A 20,326-nucleotide genomic window follows, 5' to 3' on the forward strand; every position below is an offset into this window, starting at 1 on the left:
CACATACATATATATATATATATATCAATATTAAGAAATCTATCCATTGAATACGTTTTAGTTTTCATATACGAGTAAAAGACTGTTTATTGGCAAGAGACAAAATATTACATAAAAATTCGTCGAGTTGTTAAGCGAAGCAAGCAGAGGGCAGAGGTTCCTAGTTATATATGAATGACAAATGACTAGCTATTATATTAAATATGACTTGCTATGATATTATTCATTATAATCGCTTAGTTGCATCATGAATGGGTTGAAAATGATAGTTAATGAATTCAAATTTATTTAATATTTTTGAAGGGATCTAATAACTAAGAAGCGCATCATCATTACCTACACTTTGAAAAAAAATTGTAAATAAAACTCTAAGCTTAGATTTTGAAATACTGAAGTAAAAAGAAATTGGCTCACAGAGAAAAAATATCTGGTAAAATTTTTGTACCGTACGGTAATTACATTTCTGTTTAAAAAAACAACAACTATTAAATTTGTAATTTTTGTGCTCATACGGTAACGGTTTACTAGAAACGGTTTACCAGTTTTCTAAATTATAGTTCTTATTACCACTCATTTAGTGAAAAGTACAAAACTGAAAAGTAAAATTTTCGGATTATTTTTATGCAATGCTCTAAAAATTACAAAATTTTGCCAAATTTACAAAATTTTATCTCAGATTTTAAAACCATATTTATTGTTAATTTTACCAAAGGACTTCGATAAATATTACCAAGAGCTTTGGTAGTCCCATAAAGCCAAAAGACAGCAAATTTTTCCATATTCAGGTAGTTTAGAGCATACTTTTTTTATTGTAATGCCATAGCTTACGTTTGTGCTTCGGCAAAAATTACCAAGTTTTCTGGTGCTCACATAGAGCCAGAAACATCGTATATATTACGGCTATTAGTTCTTATTGTGGGAGCAAATAGTTTGATTTGAGAGTTAAGATTTGTACTTTATTTTTTTTTGTCCGTATATTTTTTACGTGAAACGCATGTCGTTAAATTCAAAATATTTATAAGAACAATGTAAGGATTTTCATGGATATGTTATTCAACTAAAAAACGATTGAAGGTAAAAAATATTTTCCACTTTTTCATTTTTTTTCGATTGAAAAAGATAAAAATTAATTATTAAAATTGTTTTTCAAAAATATTTTTTTTTTCATACTTATATTAAAGTTTTTCTTTTAAAAAAATAAGCAAATGATAATAGATTTATATTTGAATCTTTGCTGTTGTGACAGACTTAAGCCTAATTCTTTTCGCATTCGCTGCAACATATCACGATCAATGGTGGCGGACCCTTCGTCGTAATTTTGCTACGAAGCATAGGATGCACCTACACGAGCACGTAAACTTTCATGTAATTTCATGACACAATCCCAGAGAGCTAAGTCTGGCGAGCGTTCTGTCCATTGCGAAAGTCAATTGCAATCGTCCGACCAGCACCCAATCCAAGAAAGAGGAAGTTTGCTATTTAGAATTTCAACATCTGTCTGACAATGGGGGAGATTGCCCGATCTTGTTGAAAAAAGAAGGACGCATCCTGTAACTTCAATCAATATTGCGGCATATCGACGGACGATCACAGACACATTCACTACTATAAATCATGCACAAATGAAACAATTCTGGTGAAAATACCGTGCTCTATAGTGGTTGCATTTCTGATAAACAGAAAACATAATTTTGGTTAATAAAAACCAAAATATACAGTATTTAAATAATTCATTTGGCAATGTTTTCGTTTACACGGTAACTGCTTACCGGACGTTCTCGAAAGTATAGTTCTTATTACATATTACATTATATATTATAGTTCTTATACATTCTGTTTATTAATCAAGAACCTATCAAGTCAATATAAGTCGTGAGCGAAAGTTTGATCCATTATCTTAATGTTCTCTAAATAATTACTCGAGCCTTTTAACTGTTTCATCATGCATGTAGTAGTTAGCTGTAAACTTATAGTACACCTTTCATTTTTCTTGAAACTCGACTCGATTTTGCAAGCATCAGAAGTTTATAAATTTCAAAAGATTGTTATGCATCGATGGAAGTTCGTAGGCACAATACAGAGTTTTTATAAATATCTTCTTTGTATTCGTCTAGCATTTACTGTCTGCAGATTAAAGTTACCTGAGTCACTTTGCACTGTTATGTAAGCTATATTGATATACGACTACTGTTTGCTGAACTTTAATTTTATCTCGAAAGATGTATTTATATCTTTTGAACCTTGAAACCACAACAAAATATAAGAATAAACTTGAGTAATTTATATTATTGTCATTAACTTATGCAAGTTGGTATTTTGTTTTAAGTAACACTGTTCTATTATTTTGTTATTTATTTCTTTTTCATTTTTTAATTCATTCGCTAAATGGAAACGCTAACTTTAAGTTGAGTTTATAATACGAACTCATATAGCGCTAAAATACGAAAAAATATTATTACTTACAATTTAGCAGTGAGAAACATTATGATTCCAATAAAAATTAATTAAGCAAATGCCAGCCATTGACCATTAGATCATTAGGCTTCTAGCTCTCCAGTACTTCCTAACAAAACAGTCGTCAATGTTTCCAATAAAGAAAAAAAAAAATTAGATGTAAGCCTAACTGATGTAAAAATTAGCATCGAACAGATTAGCATTGAATTATCAAATAGAATTATACTACTGCACATTAATGTTGTTAACACATCTGTAGTAATCATCACATAGAATGTAAAACCTGTTAGTAAGTATGTTACGTATCGCAATTAAATTGTTAGAAATTTTAGAAGATTCTCGTTGAATCAGAGTAAAATTTAGATTTGCAGCATTCTTCTTAAGTTAAACCAGGTTACCACATTTATTAAACTTTGCTATAAAATAATCGGGTTCAATTTGAACTTTAGTACATTAGACAATTTAACAACTAATTAAAGTTGTAGGCATAATGCTATGAAAATATGCAATGTGTTATGATTCATGGTGGCGAGATCGTGGTTCAATGCTGAACCTATTTTTCTAAAAGTGTTAAGGAAATGCTCTCTGCTGCAGATAAAAAGGTTTAAAGCATAATTTATAAATTCAATTATTTAATTTATTTTTAGGAAAAAATTCTTTTTAATTCACTTGATGGAAAATTACATATTAATTTTTAAAGCTTAAAAATAATTTTGATGTTCGTAGTTTTTGTTTGAAATAGTTAGTTTACTAGTACTATTTTAAAACGATTAGAATGATACATTTGTACTTATAACCATTTCATAGATATGTGACTGGAATTTGCCACAATATAAGAAATTCCGGATCAACACACGGTTAAGTACTACTGTAATACTTTTTACCGTTTTTGATAAACTTACTGTAAAATTTAAGGTGTGATGTTTTTTGATACAAATGTACTTTACGGTAAAATGGATTTTACGGATGATACCTAAAAAATGCCGGTACTTTATTCCGTAATTTGATCCGGATTTTTTACAGTGTACGCATGGACATGTGCATATACCTATTGTAGTAAAATAAATAAAAGTTTAATTTTTAGTTTTGAGTAATAATGAGAATTTTACATTGACATCTTAAAATGTACATATAACGACAATTTATCATTTTTGGAACAATAATCAAATCGAACAAATATGATTGTATAAAAATAAATGTCACACTCTCCCAAAACTTTCAAGTTAAACTTCCAAAACTCTCAAGTTAATTTTCATACACTGTTGCATGGATTTATATCTATAATTATCTTTTAAACAAGCGCATACTTGTCTTCTAAAATTTCATGTATTACGATGTAATTAGGGCACAGTTAAACCCCGCAATTTGCCTTTTTTTCTCTTTCAAACTTAGTTCTCTACTTTCATAATCATGGCTGTTTTTCTTTTCAGTTCCCCCTCAGAAACTCGCAATATTGAACGAGCATGATGAAGAAATAAGAGATACGGCGGGTCCGTATTTGGAAGGGCAGAGCATAAAATTGACTTGCGAAGCGGTAGGAGGTACGTAACAAAACTCTTATCACTTTGTAAGAAAAAGTGTGACAAGTGTAATTATATTTAAGAAAGCTTTTTTTTTATAATTCCTGTCTCAAATTAAAGCACTTAACTCTATAAGTTTCTCGAAAAACAAAATAATTTTAATCTTTTAAGATTTTGTGTCGAAAAAGGAAGAATTTGTAGAAGAATATGCTTTAGAAAATCAGTCATATTGTATAAAAGTTGCAATTAATGTAGATCCCGTAGACTACATTTATGGAATTAAATAAAAATTTTAATCGGCAAAATTTAATTAGCTTTATTGGCAATTAAAAAAAAGTAATATGCACTTTAAAAGAACCATGAAATAAACAAATATTAAATTACACATTACTCATGCACAGCAAAAAATCTGTTACATTTGTGGGAAAAAAACAGTAAGGTAGCGATCTTAGTATAAAACCGTCTATTTAACAGTAAAATATTCTTATTCAAAAACAGGCGCCAGTTTTTCTCACAGACTAGTATTGCTATTTTTAGTAAAATTTTTTACAAACTCCAAAATGAACTCTGTTATTTGAAAAGAAATTCCCTAAAATGTAAGCATTGTGATCGGTGCAAGCCACTAACAGCATTCGTTGGGATTTGAACCTCGGTCACCTCTCTAAGAGGTGAGCATTCTGTCCTCTGAGTTACCACAGCTATGGTGTCGCAGTATTAAGAAGAATCTTCAACTATTTGTATCTCAAAAGTCTTAAAATTTGAAATATCACTTAAGTGTAAAAATGCTTAAAACTGTAGTGGCCAAATCGTATAGAAATGTCTGCCAACATAACTTATAAAATAATTATATGTGCAAAAATATAATGAGCAGGCAGAGTATCAATTTGACAATAAATTTGAAGCAGTTCTATTTATGCCATGTTCAAAACCGTAAAGTAATAGCTGAAAAATAAGATCTAGTTTAGAAAATAATCGTAAAATGAGTTGAAAAACGGTATAGAGTATCGTATACCCTTAATCCTTCCATGACAGGGCTGAAAAAGACATAAAAACCGTTTCCTCTTCAAAACAGCGTCCTGTAGGGGCAGATCATAAAGAGACGATTTCCATTAGAGCACCGAAATCAAGCTTCACTGGCTGCGGTCAATAAGCAATTGGGTGACCTCTTTGATCAGCCTGGTTAGAGACCGAGGGCGCGCAGAATCGATGTTTGTTATGCTGTTCTACCGCAAAGTACTCAACTCAGCGCCCAGGTCGTAGGGCTACCAATGTGGGAGAGCATACCCTCTGCAGAGAATTAAAACTAAGATGGCATTTCTTCGAATCATCTTCAGATATGTTTCCAAAACCGTCGCCAATTGCACATTGTGCAGCTCTAGTGCTACGTAAATATAGTATCTACCCACCAAAATAGCTTTTTATTACTGTGTTTTTTAACTACTGTGTTGGAAGTAAACAGATCTATTTCTCTGTTAAATAGTTACGTAAGTTAATGAGTGTTTTATAATGTTTAATATATTATTTCAATGAATTCATTGCTTGAAAATAATTGCACGTGTACTCAAAATATATAATTTGAAGTGTAAAAAGTATAAAAAAGCTTCGAAGCTTATGAACTAGCTTTTTTACAACTGTGTTAGAAGTAAGTAAAACTATTTCTTTGTTAAATAATTACTTAAGGCAATGGGTGTCTTATTAATTTTTAATGAGCTATTTCGATGAAATTGTTAAAGAATGTATCACGTGGTCGCAAATATGACAGTTTAAGAAAAGAGGGAAAATGTTAGCTGGTTTGAACAGCTGCGCTACAGTTTTTTATCTGTTAAATCATTGCAAAGAATAAAATTTTATAGTACATAGATAATCCTAAAAATAAATTAAAGCCTTATGAAAAGAATGCATCAGTTTTCATATTCATATTTAATTTTAAAAGAACTGTATACCTTAAAATTTACTAACATTCCGATGATTTTTAATCATGTCTAATAGGAATAATGTTTTAGCCACATGTTTTTCTGCAATTCTATCGTCAATTTTTACAAAAAATTCACTTTCCGCAACTAATTATTGCTTAATGGTCTGGGTTAATTTTCTAATAGATCTTTGAAATTTAAGCCCCTTTTTTATAATGTTTGTACTATATAATAACTATTTACTTTCTACAACTAATTGCTGATAACATTGTGTAATTCGTTAAAACTTATTGATTAAAAATTTCAGCAATTTTTTTCAAAAATATTTTGCTATATTTCAGGGAACCAACTTTATATTACTCACGCTCTTTTTACGTATATATATATATATATATTAAATAGTCTAGCTTTATTATTTTACTACCCACATTTGGCTAACTTTCAAGTGTCAGTCTCAAAAAACTATTTTTCAGACAGACACTAATTTTTTTTAAGTATCACTCTCAAAATCTTAATTTTGTAAAGAGAAAGAAAAAAAAACGAGCACCATGTTAAAAGTGGAATAGTGTAATTCCTTCAAAGCTTCATTTAAGCCTTCTCTTTGAAGTCCTTTTATAAATGCTCATTAAAATCTTTTTTTTTCTTCAGTAATAACATTTAAATGATAACCTTTAATTCCATCATTAGAGAGAATTCTTGAATTTTTGAGATATTTGCATAAATATTTGAAAACAGAAACTGTAATGTAATTTTTTTGTTTCAAAACTGTTTATTGCCAACTTTCCGTTATTTTAAGTTTGTAAAGCGTACATTGAATGGGATTCATTAAAGAAATTAATAGCTCCCTAGTTAAATAATAGATTCTTAATCGGAGAAATTTTTTTATTTTTTCTGATTATCACTGTCCATTTAAATTTCCTGTATGTATACGGTCTTTAAGGATTTAGGCCACTGCACATGTTTTCTGTTGGCTTTTTTACGAGACATTAATTATTTACTATTAATATTTTTTTTTTCATTCAAAATGTCTATTTTTTTAAAAAAAGGAAATAATTTTTGAAAAAAAAATACTTTATGTTAGTCTGAATGGAAAGATAGTAAAATTATAGTGATATAAATAGCCATGCTCTGAATTCTTTTTGCCTGATTTATAGCATTTAATCAGTCTGGATTCTTAACATGAATTTATGGAATGCTTATGGACTTACTCCAAATTTAAATTCAACAGCATTATTCATATTATTTCGAACAGCATGATAATTAATCTTTATAATTAGGCTTAGAGGATGCATAATATTAGATCCTAAAGCTAGACTGAGAACAAACATGCTATAATTCGTTGCAAGTAAGAAAAGACCATTACGGTACAGGATTTAAGTAATCATCCGCGGCTGCAAATAGTTCCGTTTCATTTAGCTATCAAATTATATAATTATGCTTTCAAAACAATAAAAAAGCTTTTAATATTTAAACTCATCGGACAGAAATTTAATTCATGCTATTTTTTTATGCAAAAAGAAGGCCTTGCTGCGTCGTTTCAAGAGTTGGCGAAGTTGATATTCGTTCGCGCCTTGAGCTTGACATCTATTTAGCGTGCACTTAGCTGCAAACAGGCTCTCTCCATTAGGGATAATGGTTTTTTCTTAACTTGCAACAGGGTATGGAACAATTGAAAATATAAAAGTATAAAAAAGGAGGAAACAGTAAAACAGTAGTTTTTTTTATATTAGGAAAGATAAAATAAAGAAGTGCAGAGAAACATTATTTGTTAGGACAGACTTTTACTGACGACACGAACAAAGTTGCATAGCAGCATTGAATCTTTAATTTAATAATTGTAAACTAGTTAACTTCTTTGTCCAATATTTCTGAATGCTTCATGCATTTATTTCTTATGTACTTTACTTTATAGCTTACATAATTAATGCTTACATGAATTACATGAAGTAAGTTTATGAAATTATATGAATAAATGATTACCAGAAACTTTTTGTTTGTTTAAGAAAATTCATATATTTTGTTATTTATTTCTTGTTATTTTGATATTTATTTTATTTTAAACTAAAGCGTGAGGAAAGATAAATATATGGCAGGTTTATTTTCACAAATTTAATAGCAGCTTTAATTATTAATTTGTAAAATTTTTAATAAAGTACTATCAAAGTAACTTCAATTGTTTCTGAATAACTTTTCATGTATTAGTAGAACGGAATATTGTAGTACGGGGTGTAGTGCAATAAAAAAATGGAACACACTCTGAATAACTTTTGAACTAATAATCGGCTCTTCCCGTTATAAGAATCAATCTTACGAGTTTAAAGATGTGACTTTAAATATGGTAAATAGTTAGTGCAAACGATGTTTTAAGTTACGAAATCAGACACAAAAACTTTCTTTGCTATAATAAAATTTTTTGTCAATGGATTTGAATTCCTTACCCTCAAAATAAGGGAAGGGGGTCGCCTCAATCCAACCGGATCTTAACGTTCTATTATTAAATCTTAATGGCTCGCGGGGCTGACTTCAAACATGCTAATTAATATGTACAGACAATATTTTAAGTTACGAAATAGGCACAAAAACATACTTTTTCTGAATAAACATACTTTTTTTATGAGAGATTTGGATTTCTGACCCCCAAAATATAAGGGTAGCCGCAATCTGCGAAATATGGTTCAAGTTTTGAAACCCTTAATGTCAATTTTACGTTTTGCGAATTTTGCTATTTTTTGAAACATTTTTGAGCTTCTAGAAAAAGAAGTTATTTTCTAATATTTATTAATAGTATTAAGAAAATAATTGTAAAACCGAATGAACTTTAACCATATTTTTAAATCATTTTAAAGAACGTATTTTTTTAAGGCAAAATACACAATTTAAACGAAGTCGTTCGAATAGTTTCTAATTTAGAAATCAAAATTTAAAGGTACGTCTATTTTAAAATTTGATTTCGCGAATACTATTCGACTGATTTCATTCAATTTGTGCATTTTGTTACATAAAATTCTGTTAAAATGATACGAAAGATTTTATAACTTACAATTTAAAATCCTTTTGACCATTTTTAAGCAAATTAATAAAAAATAATGAATACTAATTCAAAATTATTTTTATATGGAATTGCTTTAAAGGAACTAATTTTATAATTGTGTGCAAAAAAATTTTCGATCCGCTTTAATAATTCTTGAGGTATGGCGAAATACGCAAAAAGTAGAATTTTTATTAAAGGATCTAAGCCAGGGTTTCTTAACCTGTGGTTCATGAACCCCTAAGGGGTCCGTGAGTTATATTTTGGAGGTTCACTGACTACTCCTAATTTTTAAAACGTTTGGAAGCCTACCCATTGCTTGTAAATCGAACTATGGCAGCTATAATTCCGTTTGCTACAGTGTATCTTTGCGAAGCGGAATTTTCCACCCTTGTGACAATAAAAATATAACATCGAAATCGATTGAATGTTGAACATGATATACACGTTGCTTTGTCGAAAACCATCCCCCAATTAAATTTATTAATTAAGGAAAAGCAGCAGCAACTTTCACATTAAAAATTTTGTATACTATTAAAATAATAAAATTAAATGTTTTCTAATAATTGATGTTTTTTGCAATTATTTTTTTTCACAGGGGGGTGGTCCGTGACTTCTTAAAATTTTTTTAAAAGGGGTCCATTATATCAAAAAGGTAAAGAAACACTGATCTAAACTTTAAACTGCTATTCTTAATCACACTTAACTAATTTAACCATATTTTTACTTAACCATACATACTTAAACCATATTTTTAAAAGTGCGGCTACCTTCCGTATTCTAAGATTAAGAAATCTAAATCTGTTAAAAAAATGTTTATTCAGAGAAAGTACGTCTCTGTGTCGGAATTTGCAACTTATAACATAGCCTGCACTACTTAATTAGCATATTTGAGGTCACCTCTTTAATTCATTAAGGTTGAGTCCTACATCTTGAAGATCCAAACAGTAGATCTAAAGTTATTTAAGATGTTCTTCTTTTTCTTTTCATAATGCATATTTAGAAATGATTGTGCTCTGGAAAAAAAAATCCGGATTTTCCTCTAACCGCGATCCGGAAGTTTCCGAAAACCCAAGGTCCGGAAGTTTCAAAAAATCATCGATCACAATTATGTATTGAAATTTTTGTATATTTTATTGACAAATATTGAAATTAGAATTTATACTTGGTATCTCTTTCATTTGTAAATATTTTTTTCTGGTAGAATAATAAGTGTGATTAGAGATAAAGGTAAACTTATAAATAATTATTCATTTAAATTATGCTGTATATATTGTTTTAGAATTTCATGTTTTGAAAATATCAATAATTTAAATTTATGAAGACATTTATTTTTTGAAATGCGTCATTAATGATTTTACTCACGAAGTTCTTCTTGAGTTGGGCTTACAATCACCCCTTATATTATTCTCTTCAATTTTTAATGTATTTTATATACGGAATAATAATATTTCCTTATCATGAAATCAACGTATACTGAAGTTATCGATTTGTTGAAATTGCCTGTCTGTTTGAGAAAATTATTATTGCAGCTAGTTTTTTTTTTAACCAGTTTTAATGTCTGGACAAAACATGAAAAAAAAATATAAAAATATGGGTGGATTTATTTTTACAATTAAAATAAACGCTTTTATCAGAAAAAAATATTAGCAAATTACTATTATTATGACATAAATCGATTGTAACGCAAGTTATCCATTTTTCCAATAACAATGATTAACTTTTTATAAGCAATGCTTGAAGTTTTTGTTTTTGTTTTTCCTATAGTTAATTCTTTTACACTGTTTGATATTTTTCGTTAAAAATAAATATCAAATATCTTTAATGGTCTTCAGGGTAAACAATAGTAATAAAAGTATCAAAGTATAGTTACTGTAAAAATTTCATATCTCTAATGACCTGAGCATAGAAAAAAATGTATAAATCTAATAATTTTAGAAAGAAAAAAATACTTTGTTAGCTCTCTTAAGACGAAATTGTGAACACAATTTATATTATTTTATAACTAATCGATATAATGATACTTTCATTTTTCGAGCAATTTCGATTACAACGTTATGAGGGACACGTATTTTTATCTCATTGGATTTACAATTTTTTAAATTTAGTTAAGAGTTTGTTTGAGTTTATAAGTGTTAATATTTTTAAGAGAAAATACAGATTTTAATATCTTGCTCCAATAATCAATGATAATTATAATATTTCATTATAAATTAAATCGAAGCTTTCACGAACTGTTATCAGGCTTATTTTAACTTACGGTGCACTGTTAACATACAAGCATTTTTACCTTAAAATATTGAACCGAAATTTTTACAGTAATATTTATTTAATTACAGTAAAATTTATTTTGTTTACAGTGATTCAGTAATTTTACTGTAAACATTAGTGTAAAAAGTACAGCACGTTAAGAAAAATTTTCCGTAAAATTTTTGCAGTAAAATTTATTTTAGGATAAAATTAATTTTACTGTAAAATGAATTTTACGGTAAAATGGATTTAACTGTATGAATTTTACTGTAGATGAATTTTATAGTGAAATGGATTTTATTGTAAAATGGTTTTATTGTTAAAAAAAATTGAGTTAAAAAGTACTGGCACTCAGAGTGCTGGCAGCTTTTACTAGAATTTTTTTACAATGTTATGAATCTTGGGCTGTGACAAAAAATGATGAAATCAATATTTTTGAACCCATTCAAATAAACAGTTTAGAAGGAAAGATTAGAAGAAGTATTGAACTTGACAATTTTACTAAACGAAAGAAAATCATTCCACTTGTAAATTTGCTGAGCACGGCTGGGCCATACCGTAAGAATGAACAAAAATAAGTTGGGATAAATTTTTTATAGGAAATCAAATGAACTCGAGACAAAGAGGAAAATCCAAAAAGAGATGGCTAGATGATGTAACAAAAGCTTAACCATAATGGAAAGACTGGAAAACCAAGGTTTTTAAGCAGGAAATTTTCCAAAAACTTTGTTCAACTGGCTGAAACCCACTATGAGATGTAGTGTCATGAAGAAGAAAAAAAAACTATATTTTGAATATTTTGTTTTATAAATGCGATTTGAAAAATTAAAACCTGGGTGAGACTTTAAACTCTAGTTTAAAATAATTCACAAGGACGTCATTCTAATTAAATTAAATTTAACTATTAATTTACCAACTGCTCTGATTTATCTATAAGTGTTCTATACTAAAGCACTTTAAAATCAGGAATTCAAATGAGAACCACTATTTATCCATTGTTAGAAGAATTAAGTAAACATGGTAAAGGGAAATGATTTAACTATATTTGATAGGCTGCCAGTGATTAATTATTTCATGAAGCTTAAAACAAATTAAATTCTAAACATAATAATTTTCAAACAATTGAATATCGTATATTAATAATATTTTCGATTACAAACACCAGTACAATGTATAGACGTCAAGTATTTTAAATAATTAATAGTGTATTTTGACATAGGATAATGCAAATCATACATATGATAACACTAGGGAACAAATTGTTGTTACATTTTTACTTGTTCTTGCGTGACTAGAGTGTGGGGATTTCAAATCCAGAATCAGTTTGTTTCTAAAGCTATAGATTTTACATGATATGACATGCTGAAATGACATGATAAAACGGATAAAGGGACAACATTAGTTATTATAATTTAAATGAATTTAAATAAAAGTTATAATTATAACACATTATGTAATCCTTTCTTGTCGTTATGTGAGGCAATGATATGTTAGAAATTATTATTTTTGATTAAATGTACAAGTTTAAAAACGTTATTTATAACAAGAGAGGTCACTTTAATGTTGCGCCAAACTTTTGGGGGAATTGTGGTACATCATCTGGATTAAAAGTGCATAAAAACCAATGACCGGAAGTTTAGTCATACGCCGCTGGGAGCGTCTCATTATCTTGAGCTGTTTCTTCGTGTGCTTCTGAACTGGTCATATATAAGGAAGCATCCCTAGTTTAGTATGATGACAATTACGGGTATGGGCATTTTTAATCCTGGTAATCTGCCCTCTCTTAGAAGTTTGTTGCAACATTTATGCAACTCCTTGTCATATATAATATTTTTAAACTTGTATAGTTCGACAAAAAATAGATTATAAATGTCAACTAAATAAACTAGCTTTGAGAGAGAAGTTGATTGTGGATTTAAAATTAACGTCGTGTAAATATCCAATATCTGTTAAAAAAATCTTATGCAACAGAAAATGAAAAAAAAATGTTCCCTAGTGTAATTGTTTCATAACACATATGAGTATGAGAACTTAAGATTTTATAAATATTTTAGTATGCATCACTTCGAAATTTTATGTTGACAAATATAAGTATAATTAAAAATTGCAATTTTTAAGAAAAAGGTTTTATAGAAATTTCTATTAAAAAATGTTTTATTTAAGAGATTTCTCGAGATTTTCTTAGAATCGTTACTTTTTTCTTGAATCACACAAAGCTTTAATCTTTTATACTGTAAGTTCAGAAGCTTAGTTTGTACTTAAAATAAATTGAATAGAAAAATAATATATTCTGAATCAAGTTTCGTGGCTTAAGATAGAAGGCTTCTTTATTGGAGCTTCTGTAAGGGATTAAGGATAAATAGTGTATGAATACTTTATTCACTGTAAAAGGAGAATATATGCTTTAAAACAATGTATCGAAGAAAAATTAAGAAAACTTGGTTAAAGCAAGAAAAGAAACTAAAGTTTATCGGATACGAGTGATAACCATAAGAAGCTTATAAAGGCAAATAAACTTTTATTTAGAATTTAGGAACATCTAAATTTGTAATTATCTTTCAAGCAAAGTTTTGAAACTGCCACGTTTTAATTAGTATGATGTTTATATTATAACACTTTATTTGTTGCTAGGCACTAAACAGTTGGAGACTGCTATAATGACAATTCAAAGTAGCTGGTGGTCGTTCTAGCGAGCTTTTTGTTACAAACAATTACACACAATTTTACATACATTTTGTATTAGTTATGGAATATATTAATATATTTTCATAGCATTTTATTACACTTTTTTAATTAAATAGTTCCTTTTTCGAAAAACAAGCAAAATTATTTATTAGTGGAGATGGATTTAGAGTATATCATATCCATTTCTCAAAATTTTTATAACATATATGTATGTCTGATTCAACTGTTTAGACCAAGTTGAGTCAGACAAATGCATGTTCCTTTAATGATGTTTTTAATTGTAGAAACGCAAAATTTGAATCATAAGTATTTTTATTATAAATTCGTAGTAAAAAAATTTTAACATAGAATTTTCTACTTATCCTTTTAAATATCTTTTAGAAAAGTTCTAGTAATGTCTTCAAGTGATTAAAGTTTACTAATGATTAACTACTAATGATTGATTACTTAATGATTAACTTTTTTTGTGTGGGATTTTTTTAAAATTATTATATAGCACTAGATGCACTAGAATACCAGTACTTTGTAACATTATATAATGCAAGCCTGGTGCAACAATAATACAAGAACCATATTTCTGTATTAATATTGATTTTATTTGTAAAAATATGGTTCAATTTGTACCATATTAACAACGTGCTAAGCTTGGAACACATTTTCAATCTTGGCTTTATACGCTTAAATATTTTAACATAATTTTTAAATATTTCTGTGGTGTAGTTCGGGAAAGAATATATTTTGGTTCAAAACCAAACCATTTTTTGAAATGCTTTCCTTTAATCGTTAAATTTTTTTTGACAGTGGTTTTTTCCCGACTTGTTAACATATAACAAAAAGTAAAAAAAAAAAAAAGCTTTTTGTTTCAAATCGTGCTTTTCTACGCCCCTTGCAGTATACACTGTAAAAAAATAAAAAAAAAACGACTAAAAAATACTTTCATCATGAGTCAGTGTTTCAGCATTAAAAAAATATTTCTTAATGTAAAATCCATTTTTACTGTAAAAGTTTGAAAAAAAATTTCATTTTTTTTAATGTTATTTTAATGATGTGATTTTAATGTAAATATTACAGTAAATCAGATTTTTGTTCTGTAAAATCTTACCGTAATTTGATCCGGAAGAAGATAACAGAAAGGGAGTTTTCCAAATTTTAAACTCCGGGACAGAATTTCTGACCCCGGTTAACAGGGATCAAAATGTGAATTATGATTAAGTTGAAAGATGCCGCCTCTTAGTTAATCTTAATCGTTATTCTCATAAAGATTAATTCAACCTGTTCTTTGTGACTGACTACTTTTATCTCAATCGATAAATAAAACAAACTAAGCTTAGTGCTATCTGAAACATTTCTGAAATTTTTGAAATGAATTTGAGAATTGTAAATTCATTGATTTAGAAGTGATAGCCCAAAAGCAAACATTCTTACATTTTAGTTATAAAAACAAAGCATTATGGGAATATCTTGTAGAGTTTATGTTCTTGTCATATGTTTCAAATATAATTTTTATAACTATTTACTAACATAATTTACGCAAGTTTCTGTGATTATATATGATATCAAACCTGTTTCATATTAACTAGTGTTTTTCAAATTTTAGACTGCAAAACGTAAGCATTCGAGTACATTTAAAATTACACCTTAAGTTTTAGCATTCTTTAAAGCGGAAATTAAATTATAAAAATCAATGAGTTAATCGATAATTTCAAAGAAATCAATTTTTTATAAAGAATATTAATTTTATATTTCACTATACAACTACTTTCTCGGTTGTTTCATATTAATGAAAAAATTGATATTCGATGGTAAAATAATTTAATTAATTTCATATTCAAATGAATTTTGTATTCTTCTTTATTAGATTATATAATAAAATTAAATATACTGAAGTCAAAGCTCATGTGTAATAATAAATCTAAAACAGCCATTCAAAATTAAACTAATAAAAAGACTATCCGCAATCGTTTTAATTTTATGAAAGAAATGTTATTAAAATTTTTTAAACCGAATATTGTTGAAAGAATATTGAAACAACGATGAAGATTTTATTTATTGCCCTGCCATGGAATGGAAACCTGGAGCATTCTTAATAAATATCCCTTCCAAGATATTTGATTAAATTTAGATTAAATCTTTGGTATGTCGTATTAAATTTTTACTACAACTTCTTTGTATTGAAAATGTTTGAAATTGAATTAGAACGTTTAAAACCAATGAATTAGTTTTTGAACCAGTGGAAAATAAGTGGAAGGGAAAAATAATTAATTTAGCTTTCAATAACTTTCATGCTATTTTGTGTCATACTTTATTATTGTCAGGGGAAAAAAATACGTTTTGAGTTAATGCAATTATTTTGACAATCTTTGGTCTGGAAAACGTATGAATATTCTTCTTTGACATGAATTTGCCAAATGCAAAAATAAGCGAGCGTTAAATTAAAATTGTATGGAACATTCAATGATAAGTTAAATACGCTGTTTAACCCTACATTTTTTAGTGTGTTTTTAATAAAATGTCTTCGTTCTTATTTAATTCTTCAACGTTTTCTTAATTCATTTAAACTATAATAAATGTATTCGTACCTATAAACTCAGTACTTTGCCCATCATGGAACTCTCTTAAAAATATTATTTTAAAAATATATTTTGTGAGAATTTTTTACCGACTGGAGCTATACGTTTTTTGAAACAGCGTGACTACGTTGGTACTAAAATTAACCTTTTTGACTTCCTGGCCTATAGCGAGCTGTTGTGGATATATATTACTTAAGGCGGGCCACACACACTGGGGAGGCAAACGGAACCAGATTCCCATACTTTTGTATTAGCATGCGCACATGACCTCTGCGCATCTTAACGCAAAAATATGGAGATTCGCCACATGCGTGCTTCTTTCTTACAGCTTGCCTTCTCAGTGTGAGTCCTGCCTAAGCGTGAAGATTATTTAAACGAAATTGTCTATCTTCAGATCACTAAATTATATCCTATGACTACGATATTTTCCAGCATACTGAACTATTTACTTTAAAATAAAGTGACTTTAAAAAGTAGGCTTAGTCTGTTTCAAACAATTATTACTGGGAGGCGTCTTTCTACAAGGCTAATAAAAACTGTTTATACAAAAGATTATAAATTCGGTGATCATTAAAGTGATGGGGAAAAAATGCAATAAAGTGTATCATTTCCTATTGCATTCATTTACAAAAGTTTCCAAAATCAGCCTTTCTTTTATTTCTTTAGTATTTTAATCTGCAGTGCATTGAGAAAGAAAAGCATGGTCAAAACTACCAGAATTTAGTAAAATTCAGCGTGTTTTTGGCTTTATTAAGCATATTAAAATCTGGGTAATTTTTACCGAGGAGCTCTGGTAAGGATTTCGGTAAAATTAACAATAAAATATGCTGTTTTTTTATCATATAAAGTTTTTTTTAATCATTAAATGAGGTAACATTTGGTTAGCATGATACCTTAGAGCATAGCATAGAAGCCAATTTTTCGGTTAAATTTACATTTCAGTTTTGTAATTATTACTAAATGTGTGGCAATGTGTCATAGTGTTGCCATCTGCTTAAAGACAATAAAAAATTACTCAATTCGAATTAAATTTAATGATACTGATTTTTTTTATTGTTTCTTTCAAGAAATTAAGCGAAAACACGAGGTTTAAAATAAATAAATAGAAGTATGTAAGTTATTACTTTTTCGTATTAACGTATTTTTAATGTGATGAATTGAGAGATCTAGAACTATAATTGCGAACTTGTTATCCTTGAGAAAGATCCAGAACTATAATTATGAAAATCGGAATTTTAGGTTAACTTTTGCCATACGAATGGAAAAAATCACCGACTACTGTCTGTACATAGTTTTATTAACCAGAATTATGGTTTTGTCTACTAGAAATGTCTTTGCCAAATAGACGCGTATAAGGCAGTAGTTAATTTGTTTGGTTATTCATTTTTATATAACATGGTGCGAAGCGTTTTTGAAAAGTACTTAAAGGTGCTTATTTTCGATTTTCGTTATTTTAAAGACTTTCAAGGTGCTTTTTTCATTGGGTGGTTTTAAAAAGTGCTTAATTTTCCCTTTTCTAAAATGAGATTTTTTTTTCTTGGCCGTATCGATTTTCGCCACGTATTATGCAAAAGCGTGCTTTAAACTTTGTTCTATTCAACTTTTCACAATTCATTCCATCACAATCCACTTCGGCGTACCGTCGGTCCATAGCGTATGAAAGCACCAATAATTTTATATGTTTGGTGAAATACTTGCGAGTCCGTATGTGCGTCTGCTGAGCTGGGTCCGGTGGGATTATTGCCCTCTCATGTGCAACTCTGCTGCATTTTGCAAGATAATCTCAATTCCAGACTTTATTTTTCACCATCTAATATCGAACCAAAAAATCTCTTGAACATTTTATAATGGCTAATATAATCAAGAAAAGAGTTCTTTTTCAGAAACTAGTTATTTTATCATGATCATTTAAATTCTTTGAAAATTATTTTGCATTTTGTTAATGTATATAGTGCTTACAAATATTTTTGCGTGCTTAAAAAGTAGGGGAGAGTGGGGTCAACTGTAATATTTTTTACTTAACCATTTTTAACTAGCAAAAAATCCAATATATTATTTGTATTAATTGACAGACGAGTAAAGTAGACTATCCTCTACTAGAAAAAAATAAATACTTTATTTTAAATGTTATTATATTAGTTATTAGCAGTTTTTGACAGTCGTGCACTTGTTACAATTGTCCCCACTTACGGGGTCAATTGTAACAGTTCATAAATTCAACTAAAACATAGTTAATTATGCATATTATCATAGTTGTGATACATTTGTTTATTGATCAAAATAGTAGTGATATTTTAGGAGTAAAAATAATAATGAACAGAGACCTAAGGGGTTAAATTTTTAACTTTAAGGGGTTAAAAATTCTAATTTATGCTGTGAAAGGTGACAAAAAAATACTGCACGTGCAACATAATATAAATGATATAAGAAACTATTGGTGGTTCTTAAAGAGTTAAGCAATGGTTTGTAAACATAAGAAATGGGACCTAAGGCATTAAACAACTGCAATTGAAATTATGAATTTTATTTTTTGCTGTTACAATCGTCCCTTTACTTATTGTTACAATCGTCCCCAAGACGTCATTTCAGCTTCATTTGTTAAAAACAATGCTAGTTAATTATCAAAACAAATCTTTTTTTTGAAATGTTAATTAAGGTGTCCACTTACAAATTCGGTTAATAATTTTTATTTGTTTAAACAAAATTACTTTGTTACAATTTAATATTCTAATACCAAACAAAAATACTTACGTAGCATGAAAATATCTTTTGTGATGTAACTCTTTCAAAAGTACATAAAAATGGTTGCCAGCAGGGTGTACATGTAGATTTATTAAATACACCTTGTGCATCCGCTAGGAACCAAATCTAGAACCCGACACTCGAAATTTTTTCTCTGTTACAGTCGTACCCTGTTACAATTGACCCCACTCTCCCTTACTTAAAAGGTGCTTATTTTTTGTTGAAAGATTTGGCTACGCACCCTGTATAATATTTTAATCTCTGAAAATCTTAATTTGCAGGTAAACCAAGCCCACAGCTGTCTTGGTGGCGGGGAATTGTTGCATTGAAGGGAGGACCTTCTATTTCTTCCCATGGAGTTGCGAGAAGTGATTATTCCTTCATTCCTCAACGATCTGATGTTTTGAGCACACTAACTTGCCGTTCTGTGAACAATAATCTCACAGCTCCAGATAGGGTCTCAGTGAACATAGATTTATATCGTAAGTTTTAATATTTAAACCATGCACGCATTTAAATATTATTTAATTACAGCTAAAGTCCCTGGTCAAATTATTAGACGCACTAAAGATTCTATGTGAAATCGTAATTATCAGGTACTGTTTTTACGCTGTTGAAACCGATTGACATTTGTTTATGCTAGTGTATCAATTGGTTAACATTGTAATGCAATATGTTAAAAATAATTACAAGTAGAAAGTATATAAAAATTCTCCTGAATAAAAACCCATTACATGTATGTTTAAATATAAAATTATTGCATAGAAACTCGCGCAAAACATGTAATTATTATAGCACCACAGTGCGTCTAATAATTTGATCCAATTATTATAATATACTAATATAATACCTGATATAATAAATATTATACACACCGAAGAGCTATTACATTATGACCCTCCTGCATCCATGTAGGACCATCTTTAGCCCTCAAAACTGCTAGCACCCGCCGTGGCATTGATTCCACAAGGTGCTGATAGGTAGTCTGAGGTATCTGGTACCAAGCGCTCACCAACAGGTCCTGTAGTTCCCTCACATTGCGAGGGGGAAGCGTGGCAACACGAATTTGGTTTTCCAATTAGGACCACAAATGCTCTATTGGATTAAGGTCAGGTGAATTTGGGGGCCAAGACATGACTTGAAAGTCACTGGAATGTTCCTCGA

At 28.9% G+C, this 20,326-nt stretch overlaps 1 protein-coding gene across 2 annotated transcripts in view; it reads left to right on the forward strand.

Annotated features, from left to right (window-relative positions):
• The window catches only part of LOC107440764 (nephrin-like), a 194,984-nt gene that overhangs the window by 73,048 nt on the left and 101,610 nt on the right, over nucleotides 1–20,326 (forward strand). For both annotated transcript variants that reach the window (XR_011636201.1, XM_043044524.2), the window contains exons 4-5: nucleotides 3,885–3,995; nucleotides 19,444–19,644. Coding sequence is in view for 1 of the 2 variants with exons in the window: in XM_043044524.2 (XP_042900458.1) it covers nucleotides 3,885–3,995; nucleotides 19,444–19,644 (312 nt within the window). In the remaining variant the exon portion in view is untranslated. The remainder of the gene's footprint in view (nucleotides 1–3,884; nucleotides 3,996–19,443; nucleotides 19,645–20,326) is intronic.

This window comes from Parasteatoda tepidariorum, chromosome 2, assembly GCF_043381705.1.
Source record: "Parasteatoda tepidariorum isolate YZ-2023 chromosome 2, CAS_Ptep_4.0, whole genome shotgun sequence".
Lineage (NCBI taxonomy): Eukaryota > Metazoa > Arthropoda > Arachnida > Araneae > Theridiidae > Parasteatoda > Parasteatoda tepidariorum.